The 26520-nt window shown below is 59.8% G+C and overlaps 2 protein-coding genes across 3 annotated transcripts in view; both read left to right on the forward strand.

The window, feature by feature from the left end:
* Window positions 1-14466, forward strand: part of RANBP17 (RAN binding protein 17) — a 227750-nt gene extending 213284 nt beyond the window's left edge. For both annotated transcript variants that reach the window (XM_028529018.2, XM_028529019.2), the window contains 3 exons: window positions 10302-10400; window positions 12210-12337; window positions 14035-14466. In XM_028529018.2, the coding sequence (XP_028384819.1) occupies window positions 10302-10400; window positions 12210-12337; window positions 14035-14140 (333 nt within the window). In that variant the 3' untranslated portion in view covers window positions 14141-14466. The remainder of the gene's footprint in view (window positions 1-10301; window positions 10401-12209; window positions 12338-14034) is intronic.
* Window positions 14467-23781: 9315 nt separating this feature from the next.
* On the forward strand, window positions 23782-26040 carry TLX3 (T cell leukemia homeobox 3). The gene is made up of 3 exons (XM_028528741.2): window positions 23782-24217; window positions 24574-24817; window positions 25769-26040. The coding sequence occupies exons 1-3, from the start codon at window positions 23797-23799 to the stop codon at window positions 25977-25979; spliced, it is 876 nt and encodes a 291-aa protein (XP_028384542.1). The 5' UTR covers window positions 23782-23796; the 3' UTR covers window positions 25980-26040.
* The last annotated feature ends 480 nt before the right edge of the window (window positions 26041-26520 follow it).

Genomic DNA, 26520 nt, shown 5'->3' on the forward strand with positions numbered 1-26520 from the left:
TGCGCCAAGTGCGTCATGTGCGCCTGCTCTGAAAACAGTCGCTTTTCCCTGTGCCCCTCCCTCTCTTGTGCCCAAACTGACTTCTTCACACTCACTCTTCCTGCGTACTCCGTCCGGGCAAGAGCAAAAATCACCTTCCTAACGCTCTCCTTTTACATGGTGTCTTCACACCCAAGTCTCTTCTGAGTCTCCGTCCTAACGGGTAGATGAGGCCAGTGTGGGTATTTTTGAACTTGGGAGTCCAAGGACATCAACGAATGTGTTCTCACGGCGCCCACGTGGGGAAAGCACGCAGAGGTTCAGAGACTCGAAGTAACTCGCCCGCAGTCACACAGCCAGTAAATGCCGGTGCCGGGACGCACCTGCTCCAGGGGCGGTCACGGCCCCTGACGGTGCGGCTCTCACCGGAGCGCGGCTTCCCAGGGCCTTGCCCACCCCCTTCCTGGCTCTCCTTCCTGGCCGTCCGTGCCTGTCCCAGGGAGGTGGCGGCGTCAATGGCAGGGTCTCTCCTTGTCTCTGAGTGGCATTGTGAGTGGTGTGAGCAGCTCTTCAAGTCTTTGAAACAATGGAACAGGATATATAAAGTGAGAGTCGGCTTAATGATTTATTCATTTTACGGTTATTACTGGTTTTGCACGTCCCTGCAGGGCAAATGACATGCGATTCTCCCCAAGTGTGTCCATGTGCTGGTGCGGTGAGTTGGGGCCTGGCGTTCGGCTCGGCCTCAACTCTCGGGGAGCTCGGCCCACAGCAGCAGCAGCCCGAGGGGCGGCCGTGGGCTTGCGTCGTACGCCAGGAAAGACTCTTTTGGATCATGGTCTGGTCACTGCCTGAAGAACAAGGTCAAGGCTCCCTGGTCCCCCGACCTTTTGTGAGTTAATGCTGCTTCCCGTGCTTTGCGGCCCGGATGCCTCTGACATGTTGACTATGTAGCCCCCGTCGTGCTCGGGGACAGACAGACTCGGTGCTTCCAGACGGGGGCGGTTCCGTCCTCCTCTGAGGGTCGTTCCGTTGCAGAGTCTCTGTATTGGTTCAGGAGTTTCCGCTCCATCAGTCGGAACAGACAGGTTTTGCAGTCGGAGTAGCAGTTCTGGGCTTCCTACCTGTGCCCTTGGGTCAGTCACTCCACCTCTTCGAGGGGAACAGCACCTCCTCCTGGAGGACTCTGAACCTTACTTGAAGTGGGCCCCAGGAAAAGGCGGCGGCTGAATGACTCCGTCCTGTGGTCTCGTGCCCAGACTCCCCAGACTCGAGCCAGCACGCGCTGCCCTCCAGCTCTCCCTCTCCCTCCACCTCCCCCTCAGCCCGCGCCGTTGCTTGGAACGCGGGTGCCACGGGCAAGCAGAGCACTCACGGGCACACTTAGCTGAGGTCACAGGAGCAGAGAATAAGGGATAAGCTGCCAGGAAGCACAGCGAAGGAAAGTGCAAGACCTGCAGAGCAGTCTCTGAGGCCCCAGAGAGACCCGGCAGAAGGAAAGCCCGAAGCGGGAGCCGTGTGGTAATGCCCGTACTTAATGTGGCATCTTGTTTGAGATGGGACAGGGGAGTTCCACTCGGGGAGCTGAAAGCGTCAATTAGAGTTAAGTGCAGTTAGGGATGATTTCTCCGAGACCCTTAAGATTAGAAGGAGACAACTTGATGGGCGGACAACAGGAGATTAATAAATACGTAGGCTGCCGTGCTCCGGGAGGCCACGGGGACCGCACTTGATTCGGTCCCGTGCCACAGAACGTGCCATACAGTAGGAGCTCAATGCATGCGTTGCGTGGGTGCACCTAGTGCATAATAAGAGCTGAGAAGAGAATACTGACTTGCAATGCCTGCAGAATTCCTGGCCCCTCCAGAAGCCTGGACTGCTTCAAGGGAGGCTGCCCTTTAGGGGAGAAGCCCCACCCTATGCAAACGCTATGCTCCGGTCCCACGGAGGGAGCAGGCGGCCCCCTCTCCCCGTCCCCCGGTCTTGTTTCCAAGCCCCCTGAATTACAGAGAGGCTAGAAACAAATTGACAGAAACCTGGAGGAGAGTAACTCAAGTGATTTAGGAGAATGGAAGGGTTGGCTTATGGGGCCAGATTAAAGAAGCTAAATATGTATAGCCAGCCTAAGTGACAACTAAATGGGGCATTTGATAAGTCTATAAATACTCGGAGGATGTAAATGCCAGGGAGGAAAGGGAATTACTTAGCCTGGCACAATGGAGTATTGGCATAATGGGATAATATTAAGAAAGGGAAAATGAAGGTTGAGCATCAATAAAAAGCTTTCTGACAAAGGGAACCGTTCCTGACAGGGGACACTATTAAGTTATGTGCCGTGGGCCAGCGGAAGTAGTGGCGGTGCCGCTGCTCAGGCCGCCGGCCGCAGAGCGGCAGGGCAGGCGCCGCGGCGCATCCTGGCCGAGGCCGGGACCCGCGGGCCGCCCGTCTGCGGCTTCCCGGTCCTGGCACAGCACAAAACATTGCGTCTTCTTGGAAGGAGTCGGGGGGCCCAGACCCCTAAAGGCTCTGACCCCCCCTGGTTACAGAGGCAGGTCACCTTCCCACGTCGCTGCTGGAAGGGTTCCTGTACCAGACCGGCCCTCGTCTCCCCGTCAGCCGCCAGCACAGCCTGTGCTCCCTCTCCAGCCCCCCGGACCTGCTCGTCACCCGCTTCTCCCCACCTTCGCCCCTGCCTGCCCTTCTTCCCGCCTGACCACCTTGGCTCGTTCCCTACGACACACCGGGGGTCCCTGCATGCCCCTGCCACCCGAGGCAGTCAGCCAGCCGCCTCTGGTCTCTCTAACGCCCCCTGAGCGGGCCTAGGTTCATGGTGCTTGCTGTACTGTGTTGTCCTCGTTTAAATACTGCGCTTGTCCTCCCCGACTTGACCGAGCCGTGCATATCTGCATCCCCGGGCTCGGACCCCGGGCCAGCACAGGGGAGGCGGTCGGCCAGTGTCTGAAGAAACCGTGGAACGAGGTTCGATCCCCAGCACTGTCAGTCACTGCCGTGTCTTAGGGTCCCTGTGTAATGATCAGGGCCAACGAGGTTGCAAGTCTCAGCAATGTCTTGGAATCACCTCCCGGCCCCCGGGCCGGTACTCGCTGTGCCATTCAGACAGCTATAAATAAAACCCCTCGGCCCTGAGAGGCGGCGCGCCGTCCGCTGTGGTTTAAATGGGAGCCGGAGCCCAGTCTTCGGTGGAAAGTGCTTCGGAGGGCCCCATGAATTTTCCACAGAAATACTTTCTCTCCCCACTCAAAATCATTGTGAACATGATAAGTGAAATAATCCTCCCCTGTTGGTTATGAAGGGTTTTATGTCCATCTAACCAAATCCCTTCACGAAATCAGGGAGAATGCAGTGACAGATGAGAGGCAGTGAAACTCGGAGCCTCCTACGGCAGGGATAATACATTTATTACGGAATACAATATTCATCGCGCTCCGCGTCGAGGGCTGCGTGAGCCGCCCTCGTGCCGCCGTGCCGTGCGCTGCTCCACTGTGAAATACGGCGCTCCTCGGGAAGTGCTGTGAGGGCCGCGCAGCGCGGGAGCACGCCGTTGCCCGCCCCCTTCCCGGAGGTCCAGGGGCCTCGGTTAGCAGCGTCGACTTCATCACTGAAGGTTTCATAGCGGCACGTGCCTGTGCTGGTCTCTGCCGTGCGTGTGTATGCACCCTGGTCAGGGTTCGTTTCACTGCCCCTGACCCCCCGGACTCACTGTTGGACTGTTGGCCTGCTAGACACAGCCAGCTCTCCATGCCGGGGCAGCCTGGCGCCCAACCCCTTCTCTCCATTGGCAGCCTTGACTTTGAGGCTCAGTGTTTATCCTTAGAGCTCAGTGTTTATCTGCGGCTTCCATATCAGGTTATGTTTCTGGGAAAGCCTTCATTTACTGGGAAGAAGACAGGGCATGCAGTCGGGAATTCCGGTCGGCGCTCCATGCATCTGCTACCGCAGCCCCGCCAGGCCCCCGTCACGTCCCCGCCGGACTTCTGCAGCCGGCTGCAGCCATGCCCCCTGCCTCCAGCCGCCCTCGGGTGCTGGCCCCCAGTTCCCCGTCAGTCACTGTTCCACGTCAGAGGCCTCATCGCTACCCAACAGGCCTTGGAAGGCCCCCGTGTATGTGCTGGCCCAGACTCATTTCTGCACTTACTGTGACCTGGACGGCCTTTTACAACCCGGGCTCAGCCCAGCCTTCCCCTCTTCATCGGCTCCACCTCTGGCCGCTCAGAAAGCCTCTCTCAAAAGCTTCCTGTGCCGGGCTCCCTGCTTCTCACGCAGGCCCAGCCCTGCCTCCTGTGCTTTTTCTCATTTTCTTTTCCTTTCCGGATAGATCCTCCTTCCCCGGTGATGCTCTGTACATCTGTTAGGATTCAAGTTCAGTGTCACCTTCCTAGGAAGATAGGCAGGTCTTTTCAGGCAGAATCACCGTGCATGTGCCCTTGTGGGCCTCCCTGGAGCTCGCACACCTGTTGGCTGGTCGGGGACCCCCAGAGGCTGGTGTAAGCCTGTCTGTCACGTGGCACCGTGAACGAGAAGTAACAGTGTCACATGCTAGAGGAAAACGGCTTTGGCACTGAAAGCTGTTCCTCTACTTTTTTTTGCCACCGTTCCTACCCAGAGGAAACTGAAATCGTGTTTTTGACAAGTGATGCGTAATTTTCCCATCACATTGGAAAGCGTTCTGTTTGATGTCAACAAGAGGAGAGTGAGAAGCAGTCCCCCAAATAGTGCTGAGTGGCAAACCCTGCAGCCGTCCAGAGCCCCAGGTTTCCTGGTTTTAGTTTAATGCAGCAAGCTGCTTTATGAGGTCTGCAGCCACTTGAAATATGATTGAGTACTCGTAAAAAGTTTCCAGTGGATAATGAAGATTCAGGAATGAGACTCACAGTGCAGTGCAGTCAATTTCGTTGCCGCTGCTCTCCGGTACATCTCTGCCATTGAAATGAATTATTTATGATAATTTATTTCAGCCATGGAAAATAAAACTGTTTTCATTGTGATACGTGCAGTAACACTCAGAATAGACACATTACATGCAATACTCTCAATTAATTAATCCTGAAGTTGCATTCCAACTTTTATCTTCAATCTTATAAGCTAGGAGACTGGCAGGTAATTCTTTCCCCAATAAATGATGATCCAAGTGAGTGTGTTGAGAACTAGGGGTAATGTTGGTAATGGGGGAAATTGAAACAACAGCAAAACTAGGTCGTGGTTTTCCTTGGATTTTGCGGTGGGTGCAAGAGTTCTGAAACGTTCGGGGCCGTGCATCACTCAGAGAGAAAGCATCCCCTCACTTGCCGTGAGGAGGGGCGGCGGGGGAGGGTGCCGTCGGTGTGGCTGCGGCCTGCAGCGCTAATGCAAGACCAGGGCCGGCCGAGGCAACCGGTCCCGCGGTGCCTTTATTGGTAAGAAGCCTCTCTGCTTATCTTTTTTTTTTTTTTTTCAGCAAAGCTAGCCCTGTGCAAAGGCCCAGTGGGCGGGACCCCGAAATGATTTTCCGGAGGAGAAGGGGTCGCCCATAATCGACCGCTGTCTTGTTTCTTTGAAAAGAGGCTCACCTTGTCCTGCATTTCATTTGATTGTTTTTTCACTTAAAGCGCTAACACGCTTCTCTGTCACGAGGCCACAAAGACATGCAGGAGTTTAAGAGCGCGCTAACGGTGTGGACATTAAAAGAGGTGAGGTGACGTAGGTGGTAGGGCTCAGTTAGTCCAGGCAGGGAAGCACCCGCTCACTGGTCCACTGCTTTTGTGTCTCGTAGCATCCCACTGGCCCGCACCGGTAGGCAGCGGACAAAGCGAACAATTGATTCCTTCTCCCTGAAGATGACTAGTATCTAATTTGAGAAGGATCACATTTCGGTGTGCGCTGCTCTCGCATGGGGCTTTGGGAGCAGCGAGGGGCCGCGGCAGCGGCTCCCTCATTCCCACGAGCACTGGCAGTCCGGACAGACGCATCTCCTCCGTGGGCAGCACTCAGGCCCCCCCAGGCCCTGGGCCCCCCTCTGCCACCGGCCTTCCGAAAGGCCAGGTACCGCACCAGAGGATGCATCAGGCTCAGAAGCAGCTGAGTGTCTGGGGCGTTTGGTGTTGGGTGTTCCTCCGAACCTCCCCTGCTCCTGACCTCAGAATCGGGGGCCGCCTGGCTTGGCCGGGGGGGGACAGATCGTCTGGTACACTACCCGTCTTCCCATAAAGGCCCCCCACCTGCCACATCGGGACACCCCACTCTGCGGACAGGTCCCCTCGGGCACAGCCCTGACCATCCCACCTCCGTCCTGCGCCCGCCGCCCCAGCCTCGATCTAGGCTTTCTCCTGAGCCCTTCACCTCTTCTTAGGTGCGCCCTTCCTTTGTCTGAACCAGCGATTTCGACCAGTGCGCCACGAGAATTTTTATAACATGTGATACCTAACTGTTCGGTCAGGGGCACGGACCTCTTTTTCCGTAGGTCGCCAAATAAAAAAAAATGACAACAGCCAACACCACAATAGCCACCCAGCACAAATGAATCGAAATCATACCTAGTCTTTTGTCTGATCAGCAAAAACCACATTTTTTGTTGTGCCATGGAATTTTAGTAGTTAACGTGTGCCGTGAGATGAAAAAATTTGGAAATCGCTGGTCTAACCCAAAGCCGCCTTCTCAGGCCCTCCGGCCGCCACCGCTCGGACGAGACAGGTGGACTCTCGTCCCAGGGCCATTTTCTGGCTCCCCGGCCAACAGGCAGCAGGGTAGCGCTGGGACTGTCTTGTTCTGCGGCCCTCAACGGAGAGCCAGGATCCGAGAGGGAAGAGCTGAAGTTCCCTAAGCACGTTGAAGGTCTGACCCCCAGAGGGTCAGGGTTCACCTCGTCACTTTGGGTTCAGTTTCCGGGGGTGTCCAACCTTGTGGCATCTCTGGGCCACACTGGAAGAAGAAGAGTTGTCTTGGGCCGCACATTAAATATGTTGTGACGTGTAATCACACAAAACATTCTCATATTGTTTTAAGTAAATATATACGATCCTGTGGTGGACCCAACTCCCAGCCATCCTGGGCCGCGTGCGGGCGGGTCAGACACGCCTCTCTCCGTTACAGATGGGAAGCAAGAGGGAGGGGGTTGAATTGTCCCGCCTGTTTCTGGGAAGTCTGAAATATTTTTGGTTATATTACTCAGTGTGCTCGAAGAACATTAGAAATGAGAAGTGTTCGCTTCATAGGGAGTCCTAGAACTCAAAGGAAATGAGCTTCATTTCCCAGTGTTTCCTAGGGTGTCAATTTCAGTTGTTGTGCACGTGGTATTTTTAGAGGGAGGGATGCTATTATTTTTAGGAAATATAAAAATTTCCTAAATGTTTGGAAACTTTTGGAAATGACCGGCCTGCCACAGGGAGAGTATCACCCAGCACCCTTGGGTGGGGAAGTCCACTGGGCTCCGGGAAGCAGACGCGTGGGGGGGGGGGTCCTGAGGGGCAGGCGGAGACACAGAGCACGGTGTGGCACTGTGCTCTTCTTCTAGGCCGGGCACGTGCAGAGTAGCTTCGGGTTCTGTCTGGAAGATGACGCGTTTTCAGAACGGCAGGAACTCTGTCATTCAAAGTCCACGCTGACACCTGTACCAGCCAAGTAGGGACACCTTTTGGACTGGCTCCCATTTTAGGGTTTTGCTGTTATTTTTGTTTGTTTGGTTGGTTGGTTGGTTTTACTGCAGATCTCAGTGAAGTTGGATTGTGAGGAGACTATAATTGATTTATCTGCACACAATCAAGACGTGAAATGCGGTGCTTGCTTGAGCCACGAGGTTCCGCCGGGCCGGGCCAGGGAGCCAAAGTTGGAGTGAAGAGATGCCAGGGACTTTGAGGCCTATGGAAGCGTCAGTGCTCACAGCAGCCCCTCAGGTAACTGGTATCATCCCCTGCCTACAGGCAAGGGACCAAAGGCTCAGAGAAGTGAATGGCTTGCCCAGCCTCCTAAGTTCAGGTCAGGTGGGTGTGTGGCCGGGCCAGATTTGGCCTCAGTCTGACTGGCTCCGAAGCCTGTCCCTACTACCTACTACAGGTTGGTCTCAGTGTGCTGAGAGGGGTTTCCTGTCGTCTCCTGCCACAGCCTATGGGAACGAGGAAGGGGGACGAGGACACGCCGAGGCGGTGTGGAGTGGCCCTCGCCCTCCCCAAGGGGTCCCCTCCCGAGCTGGGCAGAACACGGCCGAGGAGGATACGCGGCTAGGTGTGTTTTTGGACGTAGGCCCTGGAAATGGCAGCCTGGGTGGGGCAGATTGGAGACGGCCATTCTGGCTGTCCTTGTAACAGTCTGGGAGTGTGTGTGTGTTGCAGGGACGGGGGAGGCTTCCGCTGCATTCCTTCTACTGGCCACACACTGATGGAGCCCCGCAGCTCAGTGGGCCGGGGGGGGGGGGGGGGGTGGCGCAGTGCAGAGCCACCAGGAGCTCGCCCCCTGCCGTCCTCGCTGTCCTCACGTGAACCCCAGAGGGCTTCCCACCAGCGAGCTGACTTCGCCCCGGGCAGGCTGCTGCACTGAAGCGCTGCACCCCGTGGTCTTCCACGTGCCTCGTGGCTGAGCTGCTTCCCCCGCACCCTCCACGGTTGTTAGGGAAAGGGTCGCTGGAAAGGAGCCGCCACGTCGTGCCATTTGGGCAGATTGGCTCACCAATTTCCACTTTTCCGGAAGAATGAAAAAGGGGGAAAAATCATCCACTTTCGCTAACTTTATTTTTAGAAAAGTATTTTATTCAAACATCCCCTCACTTATTACAGACATAAATACATGCATTCAGACAAATGAATCCACGGGAGAACCGTATAAAGTAATTGGCACATCACTTCAGGATGCTTTGTCAGTTACTGGAGGAGTTCAGTACCTCTAACTTTCATCTTCTCCATTAAAATATCCATTCTGCCTTCACACTGAGAAGCGCATAATATTTTAGGCTGTCTCCGCGGATCGGTTAGTTTTGCTTGTCAGTTTAATCTGTGGCTCTGTGACTTCGGGTGGCTCGTTAGGTTACACGTAGAAACACGTGACCTGCACCCGATGCTCGGGTCAGGCTGGAGACCCCACCTCTCCCCGGGGAGGCCGGACACGCAGCCGGCCAGGGGAGGGGCTGGCGGGTTTCCTTCACAACCAGCCTCAGCGTCACAGCGGCGGTGACGACGGCGCTGCTGGGTGTGCGTGCAGTGGCCGGTGCTTAGAGCTGCGGAGAAGCTCGTCTCTGTTGTGATCACGCACCTTGCACGCCTGCGGCACCTTCTGCTCTCCGCAGCACTTCTGATCTCCACCATCTCATTTGGTTCTCGGAGCTTCCTGCTGCCGGATCGTAATTTTCTCTTCATAGCTAACGACACAGAGGCAGAGAGAGAAAGGTTCAGTAACTTGCCCAGGACCGAAGTGTACATTGGATCGAAAAAATACCAGAGAGTGAAACCAAGTGTCACGAGAGCCCAGCTGGGGGCGGTGTGCGCGGTAGCCTGTGCCACCGAGTGGCTGTTGCCCCTGCCGCCCCTCCCACCGTGGGGAGAGGAGCTCTGGCGCCGTGGGAACGGGCCGGAGGCCGGCGGCGGAGTGTCCGAGAAGCAGAAGGTGAATCCTCGGCCCCACGTGAATGACCACAGCCTGCTTCTCTGTCACTCACCTGGGCTTCCAGCCGCCTCAGCCATCTCTAGCCTCCCTCCTGTGGCGTCAGCTGCACAGGACATGTCCCCCGTGTCCCCAGACAAGTCTGAGCTTGTGCCCCTTTTGCTATGAGCCCATGGCTGGCTCCCACTGCCATCAGGATGAAGTCCAGATCCTCGGGCGTGGCCTTCCCACCTGGCACTGGGGTCTTGCTTCTGGCCCACCTGTCTGTCGCTCGGCCCCCCACTGCATGCCCACGGCACGGCGCCCACCCAGCCCGCCCTGTTTCCTCCGAGCTGCCTCCTGCTGGTCTGCCCCAGGGAGAATCCAGCTAGCTCCTCCAGGGCAGAGGCTGGGCTAGACGCCCTGTTCCCTTCCCTCCGCTGGCTGTCCCGCAGGCTTCGAATGTAAGCGAATGGGCGAATGCGCCTGTGGGAGCGAAGTGAGTGTGTGCGTGACTGAACCGGAGCAGGAAGAACGAGCGTCCGTAGCAGCCCGAGCCGGCGGAAGCAGGGTCCCCTCCCTCCCTCCGCCTGAGAGCCGCTTCCCTCCGTGACTTGACCTCCGGTGAAACGAGAGGCAGACAGGAAGGGGAGCGGGGCTGTCACCCGGCGACCTGGCGTAGAGGGTTGAGAGACAGGGGCCAGCGGCCGGAGGGGCTCCGAGCCATGGCAGCAGTGCCTTCATGGGACCCTGTCTCCTAGATGATGTCTGTCCTCATGAACACCATCGTCTTCGAAGACTGCCGGAACCAGTGGTCGGTGTCCAGGCCCCTCCTGGGGCTCATCCTGCTCCATGAGAAGGTGAGTGGGGCTGCAGGGAGGGCCGCGGGGGCGGGCCCTGGGCGGGGCAGAGGCTGGATGCTCGGCCACGCTGCGACGGCTGAGAAGGGCGGAGGGGCCCCTGAGCTTGAGCGGGGAGCTCCAGCCCCCAGGGGCAGAGCCGTGCTCCCCGGAGGCCTCTCCAGTTCAGCAGAGGCCCCAGGGCCAGCTCCCCTGGAACCCAGAGCTCCCACGCACGGGGCGGGTGGCGTGCCCAGCAGAGCTTCAAGCCCACCCTCGTCTCCTGCCCCTGTTCCAAGGGGATTCTGAGCAATCATCCTGTTTTGCCCCTTCCTTGGCCTCCCTTTAAGCCTGGGATCCCTACTGCCCTGGACCGCGGCAGCAGCCCCTCAGGGCCGAACCTGGAGCCAGCCCCCTTCACCCTGGGGCACGCGTCTCCAGTCCCGAAGTGCGCGCCGCCGCGGGGGTGGGGGGCTGCCCCCAGAAGCCACCCCGCCCCCCAGCAGTGGGCCGGAACAGGGCGCTCCTTCCTGCTCGGGAGAATGAATTGTCTATACAATAAGATGGTACTGGGGGAAAAGACGGGGAGATTACAGGCAGGCGCATACATTAAAATTCAAACCGAAACCCCAGCCTTGGAAGGAAACTAATGGAAGGAGAAAATACATCAAAAAGAGCAGTGCCGTCTCATCACTCACCTGTGCTGAAGTATCCAATTTTAGCCGCATTCGGGAGCCCTGCCATTCATCTTCCCCCGGCGTCGCTGTGATTTAGATCCGGGCTCTATAAAGGAGAGCAGTTCTTTTAAAATGATTGAGAGGGAATAAGGGCAAATTCAGTGTTTAGAAAAAGCTTATGACATCACAATATTATACTTTACTGATGGAGGCAATATTTCACGGTTTGGGATGAAAAACTAATAATTTTCTCTTTGGTGTGAGTCACTGCATCATTATAAAAAGGAAAAATAAGTGGTTCTGTGCATTCCCCATCTTGTTCGGGGAGACAGTGAGGTTTACGTCTAACGCCTCTGATAGATAGTATTTAAGTATTAGTCTGACTCCATATTAATTACGTGTGTTTTTGATGTGAGCTGTTTTAACGTATGACGGGAATTAAATACCATGCCGTTTGGGCTGGGAAGGATAAACTCACGACTGGCAAAACGCTGTCTTTGTGCCCAAATTAGGCTGTTTCCAGTCATTAGGGGCCGTGGTTAGCATGAGAGCTTTTGTGCAAAACCTCCCCGGTCCCTGAGAGGGGAAGGGGTTTTGCGGGTCCCCTGTGACCAGGTACGACAGACCGTCCCCCCGGAACTAAGCAGGCTCCTCCCGTGCCCGCGTCCTAGGATGCGGCCCCATCCTGACCCGGAAGGGCAGGGGCTGGAGACAAAGCCCGGGGTTGTTGGGGGGCGATTCCCTGAAGCCGTGAAGGTGATGGGACCCTGGGCTGGGCCATCAGTGGCCCCAGCGTGCTCCCTGGGCGTCAGTCCCATCCTCCCGTCCGCCTGAGAGGCCCTGCCTCTCCCGGCCGCCTGCCCCGTCCCCGCAGAGGCGGCGAGGCCTCCGTCAGCCTGAGTCGTCTGGTGACCACAGAGCAGTCACAGCGAGAGGTTGCCGCGGGGAAGGGGACGCAGGTTGAGTGCAGGAAGGCCTCTGTTGCTCCCCTTCTCTGCAAAGGCTCACGGTGCGGGCCGGACCCAGCAGGGGCTCCCCTGCAAGCTGGGAGCCTGGGCGGCTAGGAGCCGGTCGGGCCCCTTCCCCGGGCCCCCCCACCCCCCCACCCCATGGCCCGGAGCCGGAGCCTGACGCCTGCATTGTCCCCCAACAGTATTTCAGTGAGCTGAGGGCGAGCCTGATCGACAGCCAGCCTCTCCCCAAGCAGGAGGGCCTGGCCCAGTGCTTCAGGAACCTGATGGAAGGCGTGGAGCAGAACCTGTCCATCAAGAACAGAGACAGGTGAGCAACGCCCGGTGGTAGGCTCAGCGTCTCCGGGGGAGGCGGTGTTCCGGGTTCGTGGAAAAGAACTGGGTCGTGCTTAACACAGCTCACCCGTGCGTGCGGCTGTTCTGCCACACCTCGAACCCTGGCTCCCTTCACTTCCGCCCGGCAGTCGTGACCGGGCGTCCGTGCCCGCAAGCATCGGGCCGGGGACTACACGGGGTGCAGAGGCAGCTTACAGTCCAGCAGGAGCGATACGAAAGCGACTAACGGGAAAGCCAAAGAAAGCAAGCTCAGATTTGCTGCAAAGGACGAGGAAGGGCTTCCCAGCCTGGGAACAGGCACGGGCCTTGAAGTCGGGCAGACCCCAACTCAGATTTCATCCCCGCCCTTTGCGGGCTGCGTGGGAGAGAGCGCGTCGGCTTCCCTGGCCCTCGGTTCATTTACTAGTGAAACCGAGACCGGGGTAATTGGCTGTGATGTTTAGACACAGAATGGAGTGAGGAATGGTCCCGAGGACATAGGACGTGCAGTAAATATCGGTTCCCCTGCCTGGCCTTTAGGAGTGGCTGGTTAAAAAAAAAAAGCGTGGGGTGGTGGCTGGTTTTGTAACAACAGGGACCCGTGAGTCGCCCGGGAGACCTAAGTAAGAGGAGCCGCACTTAGCAGCCGTGCCCGCGTTCTCCATCCACCCATCCGGCGCATGGAACGTTACAGAGTGCCTGCCGTGCGCCCGGCGTGGGGGGTGCCCGTGGGGAACTGACCATTCAGGCAGCTTCTGCTGGAGAAGACAGACGATACGGAGTGACGTTTGCAGGGAAAACATCCACCTGTCCCACCCTCTGGTGAAAGCGGTGGCGTTCAAGGGCCACACTGTCGGAAGTGCACGTCAGCCGTCCTGGCGGCCGGTGTGTCCTGGAGTCGCCGGCCCGGGCTCGGCTAGTGCAAGGCCTAGTGGAGGGGCCCTGCGGACTCTCCCTCTGTTCCCTGCCAGGGCACCCCCCCAGGCAGAGGGGGGCAGCCGGCTGAAGGCGCTGAGTGGGGAACCCTCAGTGGGCTTTCCTGGGGCTGGGGAACTGCGGGCCGGCCCTCCTCGCTCCCGGGGGCCCGGCCAGCAAGGCCGGTGTTTCCTGAGTGCCAGCTCTAGACTGAGCACTCGCGGGCATTGTCCCAGGTGAAGTCTCGCTTCCCACGATCCTGTGGGGTAGCTGCCCCTGTCGGGCACCCATGCACTCATCCGAGATCACCCAGCTAAGGGGTGGTGGGGCCAGGGTTTGCGCCCGGGCGGTCTGACCCAGTGCCCCGCTCTTGAAGCACTAAGGGCAGTTTTCTCTTCTGCAAAGGGAGGATACTGTTGCCTACCTTTGGGAAGACTCCTGATGATTATGAGAATTCATACATGAGCTCAACCGGGCACTTCAGTTCTTTATAACCTCTGTCCCATCAATGTGTAACTTGACTGTTTTAAAAACAATTTTTGAATAGCATAACCACAAAATGCACCCCTCAAAATGGTCAGAGTGGCTAGGGTGGTGACCTGCAGTTTCCGGGAGGGGGCGGTCCTGCTGGTCAGAGTGGAGGGGAGGAGCCTCCGCCAGCCGGACCCCGGGCGCTCTCCAGGGTGCTGAACGCCACCGTGGCTCCTCCGTCAGGACACGGGTGCAGCCTCGCCTCGCCCGGCCGCCGCCCTCAGCCCTTCCTTCCTCCTCCCGCAGGTTCACGCAGAACCTGTCCGTGTTCAGGAGAGACGTGGCGGAGGCCCTGCGCGGTGACGGCGGCGACGGCGGCGCCGAGCCCTGCGGCCTGGACATGATGAGCTGACACGGCTCCTCCGGCGGCGCGGGAGCGGCAGCCTTTCCCAGAGACTCGTGCGGCCGGGCCCAGGACGGCGAGGCCGGCCAGCCCGGGGAGATCTATTTTTCAAAACGAACAGCGACAAAAGCCCTACCTTTTTATAAGTCCAGCCTGATTGTAAGAATTTATACTAGTGCAGATTCATTCTATGTAAATTCATTCTTTGCTCCGAAAAAGCAAGAGTGTTTTCAGCCTTTCTATACAAATGTCCTTATCTTTGTTCTTACAACGCTCCGAGACGGTGTAGAAACGATATTTAACCAAAGAACACAATAAACCAGGTTTGCGCCTAAGTGTGGCCCCGCCAATGGTTCTTCCGTCAGAGCCGAGAGGTGTGGGCGACGCGGCCTTCACCGCGGACCCCAGATGGAGACAAATCCCGCTCGGTCCTGCTGCTGCGTGAGCAGTTCGTTAGGCGTCCGGGGGTGGGGGGGGAGCGGCACGGGGGCCGCCGGGCCGTGGGCGCCGAGCACGGGCCTGGGAGCGCCCGGGAGCCTCCACGGGGCCGCACAGCCCCCTCTGCCTCAGCGGCATCTGATAAAGCGGAGAGACAGTAACGCAATTAAACGGCTTACAAACAACGTTTGCTCTGCACGGGCATAAATCTGCAGCGCTCCGGTCTAGGAGGATCAAGCTGCGCGGTCACCACCCGCAGAGACTTTTCTCCAGAAGGAGCCGGGCCGCCCGGCGAGCACCCGGTCCTCCCGCCTGTTTAATCCCTGCGAGGCCCCGAGGGCGTCTCCCTAAAATACCGGTTGGAGGCCCCTCCGCCTCCCTGGGCCGTCCAGGACAGCCCCAGGTACCCAAGTGCAGATTTTCGCAGGTTGGGGAGTAGTGGGCTTCCGTCCCTCCACAGAAATGCGTCCCCAGTGGCACGTGTCCCCAGGACGGGAGGGGGCCCTGGAACCAGGATGTCCGTGGGGGGAGGTTGCCCCTGCCAGGCGGCCGTCGAGTCTCACTGTCTTGTCTTCACGGTCCGGGCTGGCAGGAAACCTTGGGCCCTTGACTTCTGGTAAGAAGACAGGAGGCATCGGCCTTCCTGTTGGAGAAGAAGTCAGCCCACAGGCCCCCGTTTTCATCTCGTTCCTCAGACCAGTGGCCGTGGGAGCCGCTCTTGAGAGCGGAATTGGGGAACAGGCTCGTCACGTAAAGGCAGAGTCACCCAAGTTGACCTCAGAGCGCCTGTCTTCCTCGCGTCGGCCCAGGAGGCCGGGGGAAGTGTGTTCTGGACAGGGCTGCTTCTGGTATGTCCTGGGCCTTACACTGCATTTCCTTCGCAGGGAGAAATAGTTTTTCTGGAGGAGGCAAATCCTGAGCTTTATAAAACATCAACTGAAGAAGCCTCACTTGAGGAGTTCTGTTTTTTCATGAACTTCTTACTTCACGTTCACCCCACAAAAAAAAAAAATGCTTCATCGAAGGCCTCTGCCCGTCTGGCTCAGTTTTCTCTACAAAAGTCTAGGACTTTAAGGCACAAGAGCATTTGCAGTAAAATGCTCACGAGAAAATGACAGCGTGCGCTTGCTTTGCTTCGCCACACTGCCAGAGGTCAGCGGCTGGGTCACACCAGCCATGGAAGGCCCTTCCGCCTTGGCCTTGGAGAGCTGCTCTCTGGGCACTCGCCAGGCCCGCCCCACGTGGCCCAGTGGCAGCGGGGCCTGCCCATGGGCTGGCCCTGGGGCATGCGTCCGGGCAGCGCACGCAGGCTGGAGCACGGACCCGGCAGACACTGACGGAGTGTCCACCGTGCCCGTGACCTGCGTTCCCTCCCTCCCTCCATCCTTGTGACAGCCCCAGGAAGGTAGACCCCACTGTCCCCGCCTGTGAGAGGAGGACACCGAGACCCCGAGCTGGCACACAGCTCACACGGGTCCCACCTCCGGAGCGGGACCGGAGCCCGGTTCTGCCTCGCCCCCAGGAACTCCGGGTCTCTTCCGAGGAAGACAACGGTGAGCTGAAACCGGTTACCGTGTACATCCGTTTCCGTTTGTTTTTCGGGACTCGGATGCTTCCCAGCGCACCCCGAAACGTAGTGGCTTGGAACGACGGTGATTGTGTCATGGTCCCGGGGGGTCCGGAGTCCGCAGCCAGGTCCCCTGCTCCGGAGCGCCCAGGCCTCAGGCACGGCAGTCGGCCGGGGCTGCGATCATCAGGGGACTCGCCTGGGGAAGGGCCTGCTTCTGCGGCCACCAGCGGTGGGCAGCGGGGGTCCGTCCATCGGGGACGGGCGGCCTGGGACCTCAGCTCCTTGGCAAACGGGCCTCTTCACGGGCAGCTCCCACGACAGCACCCTGCTTCAGGGAACAAGCGAGAAAGAGCCGGGGAGGGCAGCAGCCTGGGAGTCACAGCCTCTTCCCACCCGGTCTCTGCAGGGGCGCCGTCACTTCCGCTCCGCCGGGTCCCTAAGACCGCGGGCACCGGCCCACGCCCACGCTGGAGGAGGGCCGAGGGTGTGGGTGCCAGCAGGCAGGGGCCCTCGGGAGCCATTTTCAGAACCACCCGCCGCACCTCTTACCGGCCCGTGCTAGAGAGGCTGCGTTTGGCTGCGAGTTCTCCCCCGAAACCTGGAAGGGAACCCCAATTTTCCCTGGAGGGCTCAGTTCCATTCTGCACCCTTCCTGAGGGGAGAAGAGGGGGCGGGGGAGCCGGGGCATTTCGGGGACACATCCTGTGTGCTCTCATCCCCCAACCAGTGGGAACCTGACCCCTGACTGTGCCCCCCCACCCCACCCTGCCTGCCGGAGTCGGCCTTGGCAAGGGACACAGTCTCCCAAGGGTCCGAGGAGCATTCGATGGCACACCCCACCTTGCAGGGCGGACCCCAAAGAGCAGTGGCTGGATCTGCCACGTGCTCCCTCAGGTCCGGGGTGTGTCTGACTTCCTCTGATTCAGCGGCGGGAGGGGAGAGAGAGGTCAGGCAGCTCCATGGGGCCCACCCCTTAACAAGCAGACGGACAGCGTGGGGGGTGGGGGCCTCCGAGGGCACCCCTCATCCTCCTGGCGAGAATCTTGTGTGCGGACACGGGTCGCTCGTGCACATGGGGCCCTGCGCCCAGCCAACTGCCCCAGCAGACACTCGGGCGAGACGCAGTTTGTAGGTATTTTTTTGACGTTGCTCATTTTTCGTCTCCTACGCTGACTTCAGATCCTAACCCTCGAGAAGGCTGTATTCTAGACGTTTCCACTATTCTGTGCCTTCCCGTCAGGCCCCTCCAGGGTGGGAAGATGAGGAAGCTCAAGGCCCCAGCACTGCGTGACGATCTGAGAAGCCCGGAAAGCTCTCAGCCCGGCCCCCAAGCTCCCTCCTGCTCTCAGAGCGCCTGTGCGTCATGGTGCCGGAGGTTCCTTTCCACGTGCAGAACCGGCCTGGCACGTGGCCACGAGCTGAGATCAGTGACTAGATGAACCACCAGTCGAGAGCTGAGCATGAGAACAAAGGACAGGATCGCTTTGGAGAGAGAAACTGGGGAAATCATGCACAGAGGAGGGGGGGCAGACAGGGCACCAGAGAGCTCAGCTCGGGTGGCGGCGAGGAGGGGAGAGTGTACCCGGAGGGCAGGGCAGGGCAGGGCAGGGCAGGGCAGGGCAGGGCGGGGCAGGGCGGAAAAGGAGAAGACGAAAGTTTCGAGACAAGCATTAACCGATTGGAACCACTCTCCTGTGCTGAGCACACCTGCCGCGCTGCGAAGAGCTGTCTCATTTAAATTTAATGCTTCCCCATCAGAAGGTCAGGTGAGTGTGCTCTTCCCCATTTCAGAGGTCACAACACCGAGCCTAGAAACCTGGCCTAAAGCCACGTAGCTAGAAAGTGGACGAGCCAGGATTCAAAGGCACGTCCGCCTGATCCAGAATTCATCAGAACTCGTGTTTCCTTTCTGCCTGAATCCCTTAAACTAGGTCTTCACAGCCAGGCTTGGGGAAAGTTGGAGGGTGAGGGGCAGGGGGTTGGGGAGCAGGGTGATCTGGAACCTTTTAGGGCTTGCCCCCCCCCCAAAACAAGGCCAGTCCAGGCCCTCGGCCCCTGGTGTGGCGTGTCTGTGGTTTCTGCCACCCATTCCTCCTCCCCCGTGAACTTTTATAAAATCATTCTGAGACTTTTTAATGTTTTATTGAGGTGTAAGTTTATGATGACAGCAAACCTTTCAAACTACAGCAAGAGTAACCTGCCTCCTTGGCATATTAAAAAATAATGTTAGTGTCGATTTTTACGTCTCACAGTTCGGATTGCTGATAAGAGCGCTTCCCTGACAAGATTCTTTCTGAGGTTTACAGAAAGCGTAATAAAATATGTAAGTTACATTTCCACAAACAAAAGCTATAACATAAGTTATTTATAAGTGTGAGATACCAACAGTATCACGATAAATAAACCATAAAGCGTACCTGCAACATCCATCTTAATGTAATTTGCCCAACAAAAGTGTGGAGACGAAGTCAAATTTAGTGGAGAAATCTGTCAGGAAGAGAGGAAAGTTGCAGAACGCAAAACGGGAGAAATGGGGGCTGCCGGGCGGCGGGAGCGAACCCCAGGGCACGTGCTCGGGTTCCCAGGCCCCGCAAAGGCCACCGAGCGTGCCCGCACCCCATGCCCGTTCATGCACCGACCCATCCCCGCCACCCCGGACACACTGCTTTCTGCACGGGGCCCCTGCTCACACACGCCCCCTGCTCACACACGCCCTCTGCGTCCTCCGGCAGCCTGTCGGCGGGGAAAGGTCTCTCCTCCCCTCCCCCTTCTCACCGCACACCCTCTTCTAGCCCCCACCCCCGGGAGCCAGCTTTCTCGGGCTGCTGCCCGGGCGCACCCCCAAGGCCACGGCCCGGTCTGACTCAGCATGCGTTCGCTCATTCATTCATTCCCCCAGCACAGAGAGAGCTGGGCGCGAGACGGGTCTCCGTCCTCAGCTGGTGGGCAGGATAAAGAGGATCTCGGATCCAAAGGCAGTGATGAAAATCAACAGGGATGAAGCATTCTGGGCAGCGGGACTGCTGAGGGGGACGGGCCGAGGGGCCTTCGCTGGTCCGGGGCTTCAGGGATGGACGGGCACCAGCCAGAGAGCTGGGGGGAGGGAGTGTGCAGCTGAGTGCCGGCCAGTTCCCGGACACACCTCTGACCCCTGCTCCCCAGACCCTGGGCCAAGGCCCAGGACGCGGCATCGCATGCCGCCAACACTGCCCTGCGTTAAAGGACGTCCGAGCCAGCGGGGGAGACAGAAGTGAACCCCACCCCTGGGCGACCCTCCGCTAATTCCTCTCCCCACTGGGTCCTGGGGCTCAGAGTCCTTTCTACCCGCTCCCAGCGGAAAAGTAGGGGTGTGGCATAAAGGAGAAAGCGTGGGCTTTGTCGACAAGACAGCCCCGAGTTCAAATCCCGGCTCCAGCCTTCCCAGCTGCATGCCTCTGGGAAAGCGCTTCACTCCCTCGGACCCGCTGTCCTTTAAGCCTCAAGGAGCACACAGCACCTGGGGGGCTTTGCCTTCCTCCAGCTGGCAGCCTAGGGCCCTGCCAGACCCCTCAGGGAGGTTCTCCCCCTAGCCCACCCGCGGGAATGGGGGGAACGGGGGAGGCAGCAATAACGAGCCTAAATGCATCAGACCACTCTCTCTCTCGATGGGAAAACCGAGGCCCAACGCTGGGGCGTGGTTCAGAAAGCTTGAACAAGCACTCGGCAGTAAACATTTGCTGAGCAAACGGATGAACGAGCGACCGATTTCAGCAGGTGTGTCTAACTGCGAGACTCTGACCAGGGTGTGGGCACGGAGACTGGGTGGGCGGGCAGGCGGCCGGTGCCTCGGCGCGTGCACCGAGTTACACGCCGGTGTCTTTGTCTCCGCAAGTTGCCCGTGATATTTTCATCCATCTTTCAAAGAGGGCTGCTGATCCAAACATGTTTAGGAGCCCTGACTCCATCTCTGCCCATTTCACAGACAGGGGGATGGAGCGCCACCCAACACAGCAAGTCGGTGGGAGAGCAAGCCTCTTGCACACGCGCGGCTGGAAATTCCGGTGCCCTGCCCGCCAGGCCTGAAGCCCTCCCCTCCCCTGTCCGACCCCCAGCAAGGCCTCCACCAGCTCTGCCCTGTCTCCCAGCTTCTCCACGAGGAAGTACCGAGGACACACTGTATCCCACAAGTCCTTCTGGGTTCAGGACAACCTGGCCCCAGGTGCCCAGGTCCTAGCATTCTGATTTTTCGTGTGTGTGAGATTGTTCAATTGATAGCAGATGAGCAGCAACAGCAACATCACAATCTCAGGAACACCAACTACGCATCAAAACATACGTGGCCAAAAAGAGGTGCCTAAAAGTCCATTTATGGCCTTAAATATGTTGACTCAAAAAACAAGAAAGATTGAAAACATGAACTAAATGTGCACTTCAATCAAGAAGAAATTAATTGATAAAAATAAATCGAAACACTCCTGAAAGATGACATAAAAAAGAAAATAATGACATAAATGTCCTTGAAGACCCATGAAATGGACGAACCTTAGGCACGGAAGACCACAGGGCACAGCAGAGCCAGGCTGGGAGTGAAATGCAGACGATATTAGCTCAGATTCACATGAGAGTTTCAAATGAGCTGAGTATTTCCACAGGGCTGTAACAATGAGTTCGGAAGCTTGGATGACATGGACAATATTCCGGGCTCTGGCTCCCCAGTCGGAATGTGCCTCAGCATCGTCTGGAGGCCTGGTCACATCGGATTGCCGAGCCCGACCCCCGATTCTGATCCAGCGGGTCTGGGCTGGGGGCCAAGAGTGCGCATCTCTGACAAATTCCCAGGTGCTGCTGCTGCTGCGGTGGCGGCAGCTGCTGCTGGCCCGGAGCACCCGGAGAACCACTGTCCCAGGGATCGTGGCTGCCCCTTTTGCTCCCTTCCTGGCAGCTCTGCCCACTCTGGACTGGGCAAGATGGCATTTGCAGCCCAAAGTGCCTACTGCTGGGTGCCAGACACCCAGGGTCTCTGAGAGCCAGGCAGGCGCAGGGAGGCGGGGCCCTTCCCCGGCCAGGACCTGAGCTAGTATTTCCACCTGGAAGACCTCCTGCAGTTCCAGGATGTTGGGCCACTGCTCTAGTCCTTGGGGAAACTGAGGCACAAAGAGGACCACCAATCATTCCTCGAGACCACACAGCTGGTAAACAGAGGCACACATGCAATTCTTTAGCACTGGGCCGCTCTCCGTGGCGTGGGACTGGCTTTGCCCACACCACCCACCCCATCTCCCTAGTCCTGTGCCCACAGGCCTGGGGGGTGGGACTTCTTATCCCAGTTGCACCCACCAGCAAGTGGCCAGGACAGGCCCGGAACCCAGAGCTCCAGAAGCCAGAACGGAAGCCGGTGAGGCGCCAGGGCCAGCTCCTGAGTTGGCATTTGCCAGGAGTTGGCAACTCCAGGAGTCTCGTAAGCACTGTGACCTTCAGTTCCCACATCAGGGAAAAAATGGGACCAGTAACAGCCTTTCTTCACAGGGCTCTGCTGAGACACAGGTGCAACGCCACATCCCACCCGGCACACACCAGGTTCCCAACCACCTCCAGTGGCCTCGTGCTGTCCTAGGCATCCGAGAACCGACAGCGGTCCTCGCAGGCACTTCCGCGGGCCCGGGGTGGCGGCTGGCTGCACAGACACGGAAAGGGGAGGGGCCGTGAGAGACCAAAGCGCCCCAGCACCGCAGCGGCATGCAGTGCCGGGATTAGAAGCCGGGGCGTCTGCTGGCTCTGAAGGTCCCTGTACCCTGGAGGGAGTGGAGGAGGGCCCACCTTCCCCGGCCTCCTGCTTCCCGCCGGACACTGAGGTTTCACAAAGGGCGGGAGACTGGCCTAAGGCCACACAGCCAACGGCGACCTCACTCAGGGACCTGAGGCCTCCCCCCACAGGCCGCCAACTGCCCTTCCTCGGAGACTGACTCCACCGGAGGCAAATCTCTCTCTCTCTCTCTGCAGGATGCTGAGCCTCCGCAAATAAAACTGCAAACAAATAAACAAGAATCCTGAGAATCATCCATCAACTATCACCCTGGGCTGGGGGGCGGCGGGGAGGCGTGGGGAGGTGGCGGGGGGAGCCGCCGCTCCGTGCCTACTGTGTGCCAGGCCCTAAGCCCGGCGCTCTCGGCCCTTCCCTGCCCGCTCGCGACAATCCAGCAACGCACGCATTGCCCTTTTTACAAAGAAGAAAACCAAAGCCTAAGGCAGGGGGACACTTGCCCAAGGTCACTCCACTAGGAAGTGGCCGGCCCCAATTGAAACTCGTTTCTGGCCAACCGCGCATCCCACCTCTCAGCAGGTCCGCGAGGCGGGGAGCGCCGGGGAGAGGCCTGGCCAAGGGTGTAGCAGTCAGTTTGCACCTAACAGTTCAAGAACCAGCGGGTAGAAAACGACTCTGCGTCTCCCCTAGGGGGGGGACAGGTGAGGCTGGCGCGGGGGTGACCGCCCCGCATGCGGTCGGGGCCACAGTGCCCCTCGGCCTGCCTGGACAGCCCCCGAGGGCGCGAGCGAAGCGGGGAGCGGTTCCAACGCGCAGGCTGCACTGGAGCGGGAGGAACTCGCCGCTCTCGCTGCCCGAAGAAATCCCGCTGTTGGCTCCAAACATGAGCCGCTCCCGCCCTTGCCCCTTGGGAGCCCTAGGTCCCCACACCTGCTGCGCCACGGGCGGGTCCCCAAGAGCGACCAACAGTCCCGTCCATCTTGCAACGAACTTCGAGGGGCCGGACCCCCTCTCCCCACCGGGCGACCCAGGGTCCCCAGCCCAGTCGGGCAGGGCAGGCGTGGGCACCTCTGAGTCACTCCTCCGTCCTCCCGGCGGGAGCCAGGGAGTGTCTCCAAAGTGGTCGCGACGCCGCGGCCGAAAGCCAGGAGGGGGCGAATTCTGCCCACGCGGGTCGGTGTCCTCGGCAGCGCGGAGCACGCTGCGGTACTCGCGTCACCCCGCGCGCAGAAGCGCGGAGCTTGCGCCCTGGGGTGCGCCCTTTTCGTTGCTCCCGCGGCGCTGGAGTGTCCGAGGCGCTTCCGTGCATTTGCAGAGTCGTTCCGGGGTTGCAATCCCATTGTAACTGAGAGGATTCACAGGATTCGGCTTTTGCTCAGACGAAAAAAAATTTGGAAGAAAACCGCAACCCCCCTCAGCCAAGGACAATTTCACCGGCAGAGCGCCCCGGCCGGCCCCGCGCTGCGGCGGGGAAGCGGCCCAGACCGGGAGGAGCGGGGAGCGTCTGCTAATTGCAGCTTCGTTAGATTTCGTGTTTGGGAGGCTGCGGTTCGGGCGCTAATATCCGCCGCCCATTATCCCAGCTAATAAATTTGACCTATTGTTCGTTTGTTAAAATGATGTCACCTTGGAACAGTCCCTAAGCTCCTATTTCCATGAATTAGGCCGTTATTGAAAGCCGGGAACCAATGGGAGGAGAGAGGCTTGTTGATCGCAGCCAATGGCTGCGGCGGGAGAGGAATTAGCAGCGGAAACTCCAGGTTCGGTTCAAGAAAGATGACACAGAGCCTGTCGGGCCCGCGCACTCTTGGCAAAGTTTCAGTGCGACGAGAGGCGCCGGGCGCTCCATGGCCGCGCCGTAACGGGGACCCAGCCGCCTCCCCGCCCAGCCCAGCCCAGCCCTTCCGCCCGCCCAGGATGGAGGCGCCCGCCAGCGCGCAGACCCCGCACCCGCACGAGCCCATCAGTTTCGGCATCGACCAGATCCTCAACAGCCCGGACCAGGACAGCGCACCAGCCCCGAGGGGCCCCGACGGCGCCAGCTACCTGGGAGGGCCCCCGGGGGGCCGTCCGGGCGCCACATACCCGTCTCTGCCCGCCTCCTTTGCCGGCCTCGGCGCGCCCTTCGAGGACGCGGGATCTTACAGTGTCAACCTGAGCCTGGCGCCCGCCGGCGTGATCCGGGTGCCGGCGCACAGGCCGCTTCCCGGAGCCGTGCCGCCGCCTCTGCCTAGCGCGCTGCCCGCCATGCCCTCCGTGCCCGCGGTCTCCAGCCTGGGCGGCCTCAATTTCCCCTGGATGGAGAGCAGCCGCCGCTTCGTGAAAGACCGCTTCACAGGTGAGCAGGGCGGGCGAACAGGCGCCGGGCCACGGCCCTCCCGGGGCGGGAGGCACCGCGCCCAGTGAGCTCCACTCCGGGAAACGATTCCGGAGGCCCAAGCGCGGCGGAGGAGGCCTCGGCGCCCAGGGATCCGGGGCAACCGCAGGGGGAGGAGAATCGGGGAGTTCGGGGAAATAAGCGTGAGCCCGGGGAACAGGGGGGCACCTCCCAGGCGGCTTGGTGCCGCTGGGAACGCGCGCGACCAACGGCATAGCAGAGCATTCTGCGCCCCACCGGGCGGCACGGGGTCTGCGTGGGGCCTGAAAGGCAGTGGAGCTGGGCTGGGCCTCAGGGGGCCTCGTGTGTCTCCGCAGCGGCGGCAGCGCTCACGCCCTTCACGGTGACCCGGCGCATCGGCCACCCGTACCAGAACAGGACGCCGCCCAAGCGTAAGAAGCCGCGCACGTCCTTTTCTCGGGTGCAGATCTGTGAGCTGGAAAAGCGCTTCCACCGCCAGAAGTACCTGGCCTCGGCCGAGAGGGCGGCGCTCGCCAAGTCCCTCAAAATGACGGACGCGCAGGTCAAGACCTGGTTCCAAAACCGGAGGACCAAGTGGCGGTGAGAGAGGCCCAGCCCGGCCCACCTTGCACCTGCCCTTCACCCGCCCCACGCTGCAGCCTCGCGCTCTGCCCGTGCGGCGCTACCCCTACCCCGCCTTGCCGCGGCCGCGCCTTGCCCCCCACCCCCACCCTGCCTTCCCAGATTTCCATCTGCCTCCGCTCCTTCCCGCCGGCCTGTGTTTCTCTCCCCACTCTCTCGCCCCTCGGCTTCTCCTCCGTGGCCATTCCTGTGTCGCTCTCTTGCGCCTCTCCAACTCTCTGCGTGTTTTATTCTGTCTCCTTCGCTCTCTCGGTTTCCTCTCACCTGCCTTCCCCAACACCCCGTCCCCCCTACCCCTTTCTCACTCCCCTTCTCCCTCCGCTGGTCCTCTCGGATTTCCGACAATCCGTGCGGACTCCACGTTCCCCCTCCAGCTCCCCATCCCGACTCCAGCCCCGTGTTTATCCCATCCCTGTTTCCATCCAACCCGTGAACGGCGAAGCGGTCCCGCAAGAGGGGTCCGAGACAGGGCCTGGGAGAACTGGACAGGCTGACCCCTCCCGGGAACAGCGCGCGCGGGTGGTGCAGAGCCAGCCTGCCCACCCGCGGAGCCCAATGAGTTCCCGGCTGCCTGCTGCAGGGCCAAGTCCGTTACACGCACGCCCAGCCCTTGTCCCACAAAAGAAACGATCTTTGTCGTTGGCAAAGCCACAATACCCGGGCGTGCAGGTGGGCAGCGGGCGGAGTCCCCTCCCGGCGACCTCCCGGAGCTCAGCAAAAACAAGCGACCCAACCCAGTCCCGGGACGCGCCCGCCGGCCGCCGGCGTACAGCACGGGCAGGCGAGCAGACGGGCTCTGCGCCCCGAGACTCCCGGCTGGCCTGGGCTCCTGGGAGGGCTGGAGCCCCGCCGGCGGCTCCGCGGGGCCGGGTGCATGACGGCGCTGCCCCTCTCCCTCCCCCCGTGCAGGCGGCAGACGGCGGAGGAGCGGGAGGCGGAGCGGCAGCAGGCCAGTCGGCTCATGCTGCAGCTGCAACACGACGCCTTCCAAAAGAGCCTCAACGACTCCATCCAGCCGGACCCGCTCTGTCTGCACAACTCGTCGCTTTTTGCTCTGCAGAATCTGCAGCCCTGGGAGGAGGATAGCTCCAAAGTCCCCGCCGTCACCTCTCTGGTGTGAGCCACCAACCCGCACGGTCGCCACGGATCGCCGCCTCCACGCGGTGGGGCGCCTCGGGCCCCCAGCCGGGCTGGGGGGGGAACCGAGGCCGAGAGGGGTAGGGGCCACCGAGCTCCAGGAGGCCCCGGGGGCGCAACCGCATCCCCGCGGGCCGAGGAGGGGGCTGGGCCCGGGCTCCGCGCGGCTGCACAATCCGAGCCCCCGCCCCGCGCCCAGTCCCGCCCCAGGCCAGGGCCTGACAAAGAAAGCGCCTTACGTTTCTCCGCCCCACGCCCGCATCCCCGGGCCGGGCGCCTGTATTATACTTTGTACTTTTGCCCAAACATGTAAATAATAAAAGTTTCGGCTTTTTTTTCCCCCCCAAACCGGCCACCTGCTTCCCCCGCGGGGGCCTGTGGAGGAGGGGCGGCCGACCAGGTGGTGGGGGAAGAGCCAGTGGCTTGGGGCAAGACTGCGTTCAGGCAGGGTCCACTTCTTTCCGTTCCTTTTATTTAAGTCGTTTTATTTAATAAAAAAAAGTTAGCTATTTCACTTAACGCCG

This window comes from Phyllostomus discolor, chromosome 13 (genome assembly GCF_004126475.2).
Source record: "Phyllostomus discolor isolate MPI-MPIP mPhyDis1 chromosome 13, mPhyDis1.pri.v3, whole genome shotgun sequence".
In the NCBI taxonomy this organism is placed as follows: domain Eukaryota; kingdom Metazoa; phylum Chordata; class Mammalia; order Chiroptera; family Phyllostomidae; genus Phyllostomus; species Phyllostomus discolor.